Source organism: Beauveria bassiana, assembly GCF_000280675.1.
Source record: "Beauveria bassiana ARSEF 2860 unplaced genomic scaffold BBA_S00120, whole genome shotgun sequence".
Lineage (NCBI taxonomy): Eukaryota > Fungi > Ascomycota > Sordariomycetes > Hypocreales > Cordycipitaceae > Beauveria > Beauveria bassiana.
The window spans coordinates 1-12,195 of NW_007930955.1; the positions used below are offsets into that span (position 1 = coordinate 1).

General features: G+C 47.9%; 4 protein-coding genes across 4 annotated transcripts; all 4 read left to right on the forward strand.

Moving 5' to 3' along the window:
* Nucleotides 1–630: 630 nt before the first annotated feature.
* On the forward strand, nt 631–1,824 carry BBA_10297 (uncharacterized protein; the record flags this gene model as incomplete). Its single annotated transcript, XM_008605394.1, has 1 exon — nt 631–1,824. One exon carries the CDS (start codon nt 631–633, stop codon nt 1,822–1,824), a length of 1,194 nt encoding a protein of 397 aa, XP_008603616.1.
* Nucleotides 1,825–3,375: 1,551 nt separating this feature from the next.
* On the forward strand, nt 3,376–7,603 carry BBA_10298 (ABC transporter, transmembrane domain, type 1; the record flags this gene model as incomplete). Its single annotated transcript, XM_008605395.1, has 8 exons — nt 3,376–3,696; nt 3,790–4,174; nt 4,223–5,281; nt 5,335–5,823; nt 5,879–6,191; nt 6,244–6,830; nt 6,882–7,265; nt 7,323–7,603. 8 exons carry the CDS (start codon nt 3,376–3,378, stop codon nt 7,601–7,603), a joined length of 3,819 nt encoding a protein of 1,272 aa, XP_008603617.1.
* A 1,283-nt stretch (nt 7,604–8,886) lies between these two features.
* On the forward strand, nt 8,887–9,820 carry BBA_10299 (kinase domain-containing protein; the record flags this gene model as incomplete). The annotated part of the gene is made up of 2 exons (XM_008605396.1): nt 8,887–9,053; nt 9,109–9,820. The coding sequence occupies 2 exons, from the start codon at nt 8,887–8,889 to the stop codon at nt 9,818–9,820; spliced, it is 879 nt and encodes a 292-aa protein (XP_008603618.1).
* Nucleotides 9,821–10,704: 884 nt separating this feature from the next.
* BBA_10300 (penicillin-binding protein) lies at nt 10,705–11,991 on the forward strand (the record flags this gene model as incomplete). The annotated part of the gene is made up of 1 exon (XM_008605397.1): nt 10,705–11,991. One exon carries the CDS (start codon nt 10,705–10,707, stop codon nt 11,989–11,991), a length of 1,287 nt encoding a protein of 428 aa, XP_008603619.1.
* Between the last annotated feature and the right edge of the window lie 204 nt (nt 11,992–12,195).

The window sequence follows — 12,195 nt, forward strand, 5'->3', positions numbered from 1 at the left end:
CTAATAAGCTATCACGTGACCTTATATTCTAACTAGGCTGCGGGCGTGCTTACCTAGACGGTCCGGCACAGCCCCGCATCCATGCAGCAGCGTTCGTAACATCTTAGTATTAACTATTAGTTAGTAGTAGTAGTAATATATAAAGATTCTTCTAGTAATACCCTAAAATCATGTTAAGAAGAGAGGTATTATTCTAGATTTAGTCTCTAAATATAAGTAGTATATTATATGAGAGTTAGAGTAGTCTACTATACTGCTGCGACTATACCAAATATAGTTGGTGATATCGCAAAAGTCGGTGTATTTCTCTTCTCTAAAGTACGACCATAGGTACTCTATTGGTTTCTAGGCATATACTAGCTAGGTAGGCCCTTAGAATTACTTTAGATCCCTCTCAGCCTTAAATTAATACTCTGCATAATGTAGACTTAGGGGTCTTGGCAATAGTTCGTATACGGAACTTACTATACGAGATTGATGCACGACTTTAATTTGCTCATGTCCAGTCACAATATTTTCCACATCACTCTAGCTCTTATGCCCCCGAAGTATATAACTAAACCTCGCCTTCCCTAATCCTAAATCCGTTTTAGAGTCTAACACCCACGATCTTGTGGTTGTTGTGTGATGATGAATCGTGCCTTGATTCTCTTTATAGCTATAGCGGCTTTATTAGCCATCGCTCATCAGTATCCCAACTACGAGAGAGATGATTACCGCCTTGATTCTATTGATGAGAGGGCCGAGGACGATGCTAAAGTATTGCACAAGACCACTGCATCTGCTATCTCTACCAATTTGAACAACCGCAACGCCTGCCATGAAGCGGCAAGCTCAGCATACACAACGACTCACTCTACTGTCACCACCACCACCACCACCACTACAGAGAATATGCTTGTCTGTTCGACCGTCATACCTCCTGAGACCCCCCTTGAGCATTGGCTCTACACTAGCGAGATTGATGAAAGAGCCTTGAATGTTCTCAACAGGCCGGATATTGCAGGTGCCCAAGTACTCTACAATTGGAAATCTCTCGAGTCAAATAAAGGCGAATACGACTTTCGCGAGATCAGGAACGACATGCAGCGCGTGCAGGCTAAGGGTAAGAAGTTTTGGATTCAGCTTCAAGACAGATCCTTCAGCCCACAACTCGACCCAGTACCTAGGTACATGAAAACAAATCATTACAACAACGGCAGTGCACCGCAATGCGACGGCGAGTCATGCGATAAACACTTCAAAATAGACGGATGGGTTGCACAGCAATGGAATCCTCGGGTACGAGAGAGATTCCAGGCACTGCTCAAGGCCATGGCCGAGGAATTGAATGGCAAGATCTACGGCCTCAATCTCGCGGAAACTTCCATCGAGGTTGATACGCAGGCAAATAACTACACACACGAGGGCTACTTTCTCGGTGAGCTGGAAAATGCAGGATACGCAGCCAGTGTATTCAACAAGACCTTTACCGTACAGTACGTTAATTTTTGGCCCGATGGATGGAACAACACCAATGGCCGCTTCACCAAGTCATTTGAATTCTTTGCATCGCACTGCGTTGGTGCTGGGGGACCTGATCTTGCTCCATACAGGCCAGGGCAAGTGGCAAACTCGTATCCGTTTATTGCCGAGTATCGCAATAGTCTGCCTATCACGGTCATGTCTGTTCAGGAGCCCACCCTAAATTACACCAACCCCAAGACTGGGTTCAGATATACAAAGACAGAGTTTGTCAAATATGCTAACGAAGTACTTGGTGTCAAAATCATATTTTGGGCAGCAAAGACGCCTTGGTTGAGTTCAACAGGTGTAGCTATATAGAGTTACCATCTACAAATATAAAGACTAGCCTTAACAAGCTAATAAAATCGGCCTTCAAAAAGAGTTATAACACCTAATCATTAACAAAGTAATAAATTTATAGCCCTACTCCGTACTTCTTCAACGGGGTTTTCGGCGCGGCTCCTATCACTTGCGCAGGAGGCGAATTTATTGATATGCAGAACGCATCCGAGCGAGGTAACATATTTACCCTATATACGATCTGCGTGTCCGGTATTCCGGTAAGAATGAACAAGATCGCCTGTGTTGGATTCTAATTCGCTGACTTGTTATCTCGACAGGGTCTTGCGCCAATGATAGGAGGTATTATTGTGATTTCCGAGGCTAGTTGGAGATGGGTTGAGTATGTAGTCTCCCATGAACCTTCGCAGAGCGGGGTCTATACTAACTTAGTCGCCAAGATCACGGCATTCTATAGGTGACGATATTTTTGATTGGTCTTTTCTTCATCGATGAAACCTATGCGCCGACACTTCTTGAATACAAAGCATCAAGACTCCGCAAAGTAACAAGCGTTGAGTATCACGTGGAAGAGGTGACAAAGTTACTACTGCAGGTCTTGCCATCAAGTTTGGCCTACGCCCTCTGCAAATCCTCGTAACGCCCATTTGTATTCTTGTCACGATCTATTCATCGTTCATCTACGGATGCCAGCCTGGCAGCATTCCCCATCATAGTCCAAGAAACCCGAGGATGGAATCCCGTGATCGGCTCGCTTCCCTCCTTATCGATGATGCTGGGCCTTTTTACGGGAGCTGGGTTCACTAGATGGAGTCAAGAATACTCCATCCGCGCCTGCAGATTGAATGACTTCAATGCCGTGCCTGAAGCACGTCTCCCGCTAATGATGTTCTCATCCACGGTTTTAGCAAGACGTTTTCTCAATATAACTATATTACTTATACAGCAGATATAGTTTTCTAGTAAAGAAGAAGCTCTTTCAGCTAGTATTTATAAATTAATAATAGCTGTTTCACCTAGTTTCCAAGTCATCGTTGACCTATAATTTTAGTGCATAGGTACGTTTAACCCTAACAGCCAGCGATGTTTTTCCTCATGGGGTGGGTGCAGAGGCGCTCGTCCGGTGCACTAGCGGCGACTGTGGTGGTGATTTACAAGCGCTAGTGGGCAGCCTGGACAGCGCGGCAAGGCTTTTTCAACTGAACTGAGTAGATGATTCCAAAGCCTGATAAAATAATATGCTTGTTAAAACCCAATGCCTATAGTATAGTCTTTACTTTCAACTCTTCCTTGACTTTATCTGGCCCCTTGTGTAATCAGGCTGCAGCCTGATCGCACTGCTGCAAGGCTTTCGCCGTACTCCGTAGAATACGTGACATATGACCAGCCCTATTATCCAGGCTGCTTTGGTTCCCAAATTAAAAAAAAAAACTGCGACTAACAGCTCGCACCAAACCACGGGCCGGCACTTCAACTACACCTACTCTTGGACTTGTCTTGGTTTAAAAGCTAAGTGTGCTGCTGCGTGGGAAGAAAATACGCACTGCTGCTCTGTAGCGGTATCGCAGCATGGCTTCCGCTCTTGGACGCCGTCTTTGGCGAGCTCTCGCGTCAACTGGCTTCTCCTCGCCCGAATACTTGCCCCTCGCGCCCGGCTTTGTGGCTCCATCATTGTTCTTCCTTTCTCCCGCCCAACTATGGATAGGTTCGCTTATCTCCAGAGTCAACAAAGCCACAACCATTGAAGAAGATTGGCTGCCTCAGTTTGACCAGTCGGCTGCCGCTCTGCGCAGAGTCTTTGGCGCTCTGAGAGGGCAGCATGGGGGGGTTGCAGCGTTTCTGTTGCAGTTTGATACGGGAGGGATGTTGGTTCTTGGTGGCGCTTTAGAGGTATGAGGCTCAGACGGGCTTTTGCGTTCTTGGACAGTGTGTTTCCGTGGAGTCGTCATTGCATTCGCGCAATTTCTTCTGCTAACTTTACAGATGATGAGTGCCGCGGCAGCTTTAGGAGCCCCTCTCATTCTTCACAGGTTCCTCCGATCCACCGACAGCGTGTCGTTGGCAAGCGCCATGGTTCTCTGCACGCTGCTGGCTACGCTCTGCGGCCGTGCCAAAGACCAGGTATGCCGTGTGCACTCTGCCTGGATCGAGTGCATGTTGCGCAGTGTCATTTTCGACAAGAGCTTGCACTTGTCGCCCGCGGCGAGGATTTCACATCCGCCCGCCAAGGTCATCAATGTCAATGCTGTTGACGTCAGCTTCCTGACCAACTACGTTCTGAAGATTCACGATGTCTGGGCCGCCCCTCTTCAGATCATGGGCATCGCTGTCCTGACCTTTGGTGTCATGGGCTGGACAAGCGTATTTGGTAAATTTTAATCTTTTTCGACTGGATCATCTGTCTAACCTCCTTCAGGTTTCGGACTCGTGGCCGTAATATTCGTCGGCCAGACCGCCCTTGGTCGCCGCATTGGGCAGGCAGTGGGCGGATACGTCCGTCACAACGATGCCCGCCTTGGCGCTTACCGCGACCTACTGAACAATATCCAAGGCGTCAAAGCCACCGCCATTGAGGACGTGTTCCAGCGCAAAATTACACGCGCTAGATCCATGCAGCTGGAAGCTCTGCGGTACTGGCTGCGGACGTCGTTTGCCATGTTTACGGCCGTGAACCAAACCACGCCTTATCTAGCGGCATGCGCCGCCTTCTTGGCCTATGCCATGTCAGGGGCCAAGCTCACTGCCGACGTGGTGTTTCCTTGCCTCGCATATTTCCAGATGCTGTATCAGCCAGTCACCCTGGCTTCCCTCGCGTTTTCCCGGCAGTTTTCTGTTCGCCCGTCACTGGGGCGCGTGCACGACTTGCTGACTGCCCAAGAATCACGCATGCTGCTGTCTGAAGCAGGAAGCGAGGCCAGGCATTCCGCGATATCGTTTCAGTCGGCATCGTTTGAGTGGCCAAGAGATGAAAAGGACGATGCGGCGACTCTGGATGTGGGGAGCTTGGAGATTCCGCGGAATCAACTGACCGCAGTCATTGGTCGAAATGGCGCCGGTAAGACGTCCTTATTGCTGGCTATGCTGGGCGAAATGGACTTATCGCTCGGCAGCTACCAGCTCAACGGGCACGTGGCGTACTGTTCTCAGAATCCCTGGGTCATGTCCGGCGCCTTGCAAGATAATATTGTATTCAACAACTCAAGAGGATACGACGCCCGTCGATACGATGCCGTCGTGTCTGCTTGCGGACTAAATGTTGACTTTGCAAATATACCAGGGGGCACGCGAGACGCGACCGTTGGCGAATCAGGAAGCAACCTCAGCGGCGGACAAAGGGCGCGTGTTTCGCTTGCGCGAGCCATGTATTCCGATGCTGACATCTTGCTTCTCGACGATCCACTTTCTGCACTGGATGCACATGTGCGCGTCCAGCTGTTTGGCTCTCTGAGAGCCATAAATAAGACGATAGTCCTGGGTATGTGTTTACCTGTGAAACAGATATGTGCTACTAGCTAACACCATAACAAGTCACGCTCCATACTTTGTTTGTTTCGCAGATGGATCATGTGATTGTCGTAGACGACAACAAGGTACGATGGAGTGGACCAAAGCAGGCGTTTCTCGCACAGAGCTGGAGTAGCGAGTTTCTAGGCCTTGAAGAATCGCATCAGAGACCTAAACATAGCGGCAAGTCGCACAACGGGTTGAGCAGCGGAGACGACGTCGGGCTTGCAGACGATGTCACGGATGGCGTCGGCGGAGATATCGATGGCATCTGGCAGCAAGAGGAGAGAGCCCAGGGAGCTGTACAGTTTGTCGTGGCCAAATTCTACATCGCAATGTCAGGTGGAGGGCCGTATGCCGGTCTCGTCATGGCCATGGCTTGCATATTGACCGCCAGCAAGGTTCTCTCTCAGTACTGGTTCGTGTGGTGGATCGCAGACTCTATCGGACTAAGTCAGCAGCAGTACATGGGCAGTTTCTTGGGCTTGACGCTTTTGCAAGGCCTTGTTACTAGTACGTGTGCATTGGGAAAGCCGAGCGGTATCCCTACTAACAATGGCAAACGCAGGTGTTGTCGGTCTGACGCTTGTCCGTACCAGCCTGAGAGCCGCACAGGCGGTGCATGAAACCATCCTGTCCAATATCATCGCCGCACCGCTCTGGTTCTTCCATCAGAACCCCACAGGTCGTATTCTCAACAGGCTCTCCAAAGACATAGAGGCCATGGATAGTAGAATCATGAATGCTGTGGATGGGCTGCTCGGGGCTGGCACCACAATGCTCGCCTCCGTGTCTATTGTTGCTGCAAGCGGTGTATTTCTTACCGCTGTCATCTTCCCTTTTCTGCTCGTCGTTGGCTACTGCCTGCATAGATTCAGAGTGTAGGTACAGTTATATTTGCGCCGACGTCTAGATGCTAATGTAAACTGACAGAACGGCTCGCGAAGTCCAGCGGCTGGACGCCGTCCTTCAATCACCTGCTTTGTCTATGGTAACAGAATCACTTAAAGCTGCTTCGTCAGTAAGGGCATATCGAGCGGAATCGTTCCTCATCGCTCGTCATGGCCAAGCTCTAGACCGTCTCGCTTCTGCCAAAATCTGCCGACAGTCACTTGACACGTGGATCACGTTTCGCGCTGAGTTGACAGCAGCCTCCGTCTTACTGGTCCTCGTCATACTGACGCTCAACGGCATTATTCCTCAAGTCAGTGCCAGCCTTGCGCTGGCCACAGCGACAACTCTCGCACGCCAAGTGTACCTCCTCGCGTGGGCTTGCACAGACCTGGAGATTCAGCTAAACGCCGTTGAGCGTCTTCAAACGTACCATGCCCGAATCCCTCGCGAGGGCCCCGAGCCGGATCCGTCGTCTACTGATGGGCATGATGACAGTGGCCTTTCGTGCACTGACATTGTGATCAAAGACGCCTCTCTGAAATACAAGACGCGCAAGACTCCGGCACTCGATAAAGTTTCTCTCACGTTCAGGAGCGGGGAAAAGGTCGGCTTGATCGGGCGCACAGGTAAGTATCAATGCGATGAAACTCAAGTGCGGGTACTAACACACTGTCTAGGCTCCGGAAAGTCTACCCTCATATCTGTGATATCAAGATTGGTGGATATACAAGACGGTAAAATATATCTCGCAGGTCTTGACACGACTACTATTGAGCCGCGAAAGCTGCGTCGCATGGTCTCAACGCTGCCTCAGGAGACGCTCATCTTTCAAGGCACCTTGCGAGAGAATATAGATCCGCGCCGTCAACGGTCGGATGGAGACATCTGGACGGCATTGGAGGCTTGCCAAATGAGTAGTGTCCTAAAGGCCAAGTATGGGGAAAATGCCCTCGATCAGGAGCTGTCGTCTGATGGTACAGACTTATCCGCAGGCCAGAGACAGCTCGTGTGCGCTGCGCGCGTTGTGCTCGAGCAACCAGCTGTGTTACTAGTTGATGAAGGTAGGTGATGGCCTTGAGCGCGGCGTAGTATTCCTGGCCACTGATGTTTTCTTTTAGCGTCGGCAAATGTTGATTTTGCATCTGACGAAGCACTACAACGTGCTTGGCAAGCTCTGCCCTCGGAAACAACCGTGATCATGATTGCTCATCGAGCTAGCTCCCTTGCCTGGATGGATCGCATTCTAGTCATGGATAATGGCCGAGTCATCGAAGACGGAAGTCCAGCCGACCTGCTAGGCCGACATGATTCATATTATCGGTCGTCTATTTTGCAAGATGGCCGGATGGCGCTTCATAATGCCATGCAGACAGCAGAAAGTCATCGCGCAGGCAAATAGAGACACGCCAATACATCCAATAGAAGACTTTCGATGGATTATAATACATTGTCCCATGGTATTCGCAGCATGCGATGAATTCTGAAAAGACGCTCCTCCACTGCACCAGCAGTGACAGCGGTCAGCGCTTTACAGTCCGAACAAGCGGGAGAGTGCCATCATTTGCTCGTTTCTGAATCCAACAAACTCGACAAAAAATCGGACGAAGATATAACCTCACTCGTATTCAAATGGACACGCACCTCTTATCGTCAAGTGCAACCAACAAAACTCCTTCGCCTTTTTCAGCATGGCCACGATCAGATTCTCGTCGAGGTCCTTGACCCTAATCACCTCCTTAAACCGGGGCAGGGACGTGATGCGCTCCTCGCTGAGTTCTAGGGTCTGACATATCACACCACTTTTCCAGAGAAGTAGGTGGGTGGGTGGCATACGCATATGTAGTGTATTCCTACAATTTACCACTTAGGCACCTATTAATAGAAACCACTTGTCCTACAGCTATTGGGTGGTATCTCCAAGCTGAATTACCCCTCTCCTGCTCGCATTAGCTAGTCGCCCTACTTGGTCATGTATAAGAGCTACGGGCCTACTCTCTTTATAACCAAGCTAGTACATACTATAAACTATTATTTGAGCGCCTCTTCACCACTCTACGAGTCGAGCTCTCTAGACCTTATTTACAGAATCACTTATCATATCATGTGCAAAAACTACGTCTCTTTCAAGATCTATTCTTGTGGCACGGTTGGCCCGACAGAAACGTTCAAATTCGACCCTTGCCCAGAACAGGGTGAGCCAGGTCACACGGTGACAATTGTACAGATGGGCTCGAGTAAGGTGAAGACTACGTGTGGCAAGTACACTTGCCCTAGGTGTGGCCCGGGAAATTGTGAGTTATCGTGCCCGAGTTGGTAGATATTCCAGCTGACTTTAGCGAAAGGAGATTAGCGTTGTCACTCTCACAGTATGCTTTTCACACGCAGAACACTAGTCAGGGCTGGGGAATACGGAAATAAGGAAGAATATTTGCCATCGTGTTTAGTTGATAGAAATAAAAATAGTGCATTTGGTAATGACAAATAACCAAGTCACATGGACTGCAAGTCTTGATTTCCTTGACTATTTATATGACTGTAGACCAAGAAATGAGGGGATCCTAGACAAGGCTGGTCATACGCGGAACAACGTTTATCCTAAAGCCGACGGTTCATAGTAGAGCCAGACAGCCCCCTGCTGCCACCCTTTATTCTACAATTCCCAATCGGCTCACCAAGCGTACAATGGAAAATCTCGGTTCTACGAGTACGATTGAGCCAGTCAGCAGGGAAGTTGTCCTTAAACAGCCAATTACCTTTCAGAATGATGAACTTGCCGAAAAGGTTAACGTTTGCTTTTCTGTGGAGCCGCTTATCCTCCAAAGGCTTGGACAACATCCGCGAATTGTAAAGTAAAGACCACACACATAGCCATTCGTTTTCACATGCAAACGCTGATTCTTCCAGATATCTTGGTCAACGGGGCCGCGGGATACTACTTGGAAAAGCAAGCCACAGCAATCTTCAAGCCTATATGGACAGTCTCCCTTCGATTCACCTGCGCCAACGGATAATATGGTGCCGACAATTGGCTGAAGCTATCTCCTATATCCACAGCCGCGGCGTTGTTCACTCGGATCTTCGCCCTAGGAACGTTCTTGTGCACGAAACAATAGCAGGGTCTCGGGATCTATTGCTGTGTGACTTTGGCGGGTCTACGTGTGATGACTTAGGTCTAGATGGGGGCTGCCTCCCCGACGGCCCGTTCTACCACCCTACCTTTGAAGCCGCTTCGACACCAGCTCTCGACATATTTGGGCTTGGTTCTCTGTTTTACACCATTATGACAGGGCACTGGCCTTACCGATCAACCCCAGGTGCACCCGAAACAATAGAGGAGAAGCTGGCTTACGAAAGGGAGCTCGCCGACGCTTTCAACGACGAAAATTACCCAGACGTGACGAGACTAGTAGGAGGCAACGTGATTCTAGCCTGCTGGAAAAGGCAGTACTCTACAGCCGATGAGGTTCTACGCGCCTTAGACAAAGAAGTTGATGTATCTGTTGTTGAGCCGGGCGCAAAGGATATTAACTACGTTTCAAAGCTTTTTCTTGGTGGTATACTTGTCGCTGCCTTAGTGTCCTCAGTATTTATACTTGTCCGGCAACAGCGCCGGTAATCATCGTTCCGATACTTTCTCTTATTTCCTTATATCAGGCAATAAAAAAGATATGTTTTATATAGATTTACTATTAGATTTTAAGTTATAAAGAGCGCTAATATTAAGCTACTACTCTAGTCTAATATAACTAGAGTATAGTTAAATTAGAAACTAAGAGAAATAGAGAGTAAAGTTAAATAAATAGTAATTTTACTACTAGTAATATAGACTAATAGATTTATCTAGATAAAAGTATTATTAAATAAAAATATACCTAATATTTATTCTAACTATTAATATATAAAAATAATATTTTCTCTTTATATTTAAAAAGTCTTATAAAAGTAATAAAAATATTTTGATAATAAAAAGTTCTTATAATTTTAATAATTATATAAAACTAAAGTTATAATATATTTTATAATATATATATTTAACCTAATTAATATTTAATATTATATTTTTATTATTAATATTATAAGATTTAACTTTAATTTTAATATTTTCTAAAAATAATTAAAAAAACTAAGGTTAACTAAAGAAAAGATATTTAATAAATAAAAAGCTAAGATAATTAAAAAAACTAAAGTTAAAAAAGAAGAATTTAATAATTAAAAATTAAAATAATTAAAGAAATTAAAATTGAAAAAAGAGAAAGAGCAAAGCTGGTGACCGTGACGGCTGCTTTTCTTATTATCGCCTCCTTCTTCGGTAACGCGAACCTCCTCCGTCGAGTTTGGAAGCTGTCTTCTCCTTCGTTGCCCTTCGGTGAGTTTCGCCCCAGTGTCGCTGCTATCCCATTCTGCTTCTTTCCGGTCTGCCAGACCCTGCGTGAATCGTAATATCAGCAAGAATCCAGCTGACCGCCTTTCTATCGGAAACCAGTCCATCTCGAACCAGACATGGCAGAACTACATGCTCGGCTGGCCCGACTCGGCCCAACCATCGAGCGACTCATGTCCATCGGCGGAACGCCTGGCCTCGCTCTCGGCGTAGTCTGCTTGGACAAGCCAGTTTACTACGCCAATTACGGCTTTCGAGACGTAGATAAACAGCTCCCGGTTACACAGGATACCATCTTTCCTGTCTGCTCCCTTGCCAAAGCAGTCACATCTGCTGCCATGGGCCTACTTGTCGACGGCAAAAAGGCCACATGGGACAGCCCAATCCGCGACGTTCTGCCCGCGTTCCAATCTACTAGTCCGATGCTACAGGAAAATACCACTCTAGGCGACATCCTTTCTCACCGCACAGGCATGGGCTGGGCCGATAATCTGATCCTTGGCACAGACGGCAATGTTCTTCTCCCGGGCAACGACTTGATCAAGTTTGTGAACCAACAATCCCTCCAGTGCCCCTTCCGCGCCCAGTTCGGCTACAACAACTTGCACTATGAGCTTGCGGGGCGCGTCATAGAGCATCTAAGCGGCCAGTCTTACGCCGACTTTGTCCAGGATCGCCTCTTCAAACCTCTTGGAATGGATCGCACTGTAGTAAGCACTCCATCGGCTGACCTTAATCCCATCACTATCAACTACAACGCCCTTGACGATGCAACCCCTGCTCCGATCAAGTTTCTTGGTATGGGCGACAACGGATATGGAGCTCCCAGTGGTGGCCTGCGGTCTACCGTCGAAGATCTCGCCAAGTTTTATGGCGCTTTTCTTCAAGGCATCCACAGTCAATTTGAGAACGGCGGTTCTTCATCGGGAACCTCCATTCTCAAGCAACTCCCTCAGATCACGTCAGCTAAGATAGCTATTGACCAGCCGTCAAAGCACGAATCTGCCTACGCCTTTGGGTGGGCCAGAGTGCAGCTTCCTGGCCGCATGGGTCAGATTGGGCTGAACCCAGGCCTTTTGCCCGATGGCATGCCCCTCGTTGGCAAAGGTACTTCCCAGCTTGTCATTTATCATCAGGGGAGCCTTCCCGGATCCCTCGCCCTGGCAGCATTGCTTCCCGATCTCGACAGCGCCGTCATTGTACTCACCAACTCGCTAGCTCTGAATGACGTGGCAGATTGGGTAGGGCAGCTTGTGATTGAAGAACTTATCAACGTGACTTCTGATCTCAAAAATGACTTTATTAGCCTAGCCGAGAAGGCAGTCGCCAAGAATCTCGAATGGTATCCCTCAGTTGTCGAAGACCTGAAGAAGGGCCAAAAGTCAGGCACGCAGCCTAAGCCTTAGGAACAGTACGTCGGCACATACTAGGATAAGCAGCATATTTTCAAGATAGAGGTGGTACACGATAATAGTACTCTCTACTAGCTTATCTAAGGTCTCGAGAATAGAAAGTTTACACTAACATTTATGCTAAATGTCGGCACATAAGAACGACGTTTTCTCCCTATATATAAGAAACCCTATAAAAAAAAAGCAAGGGTACCCCGA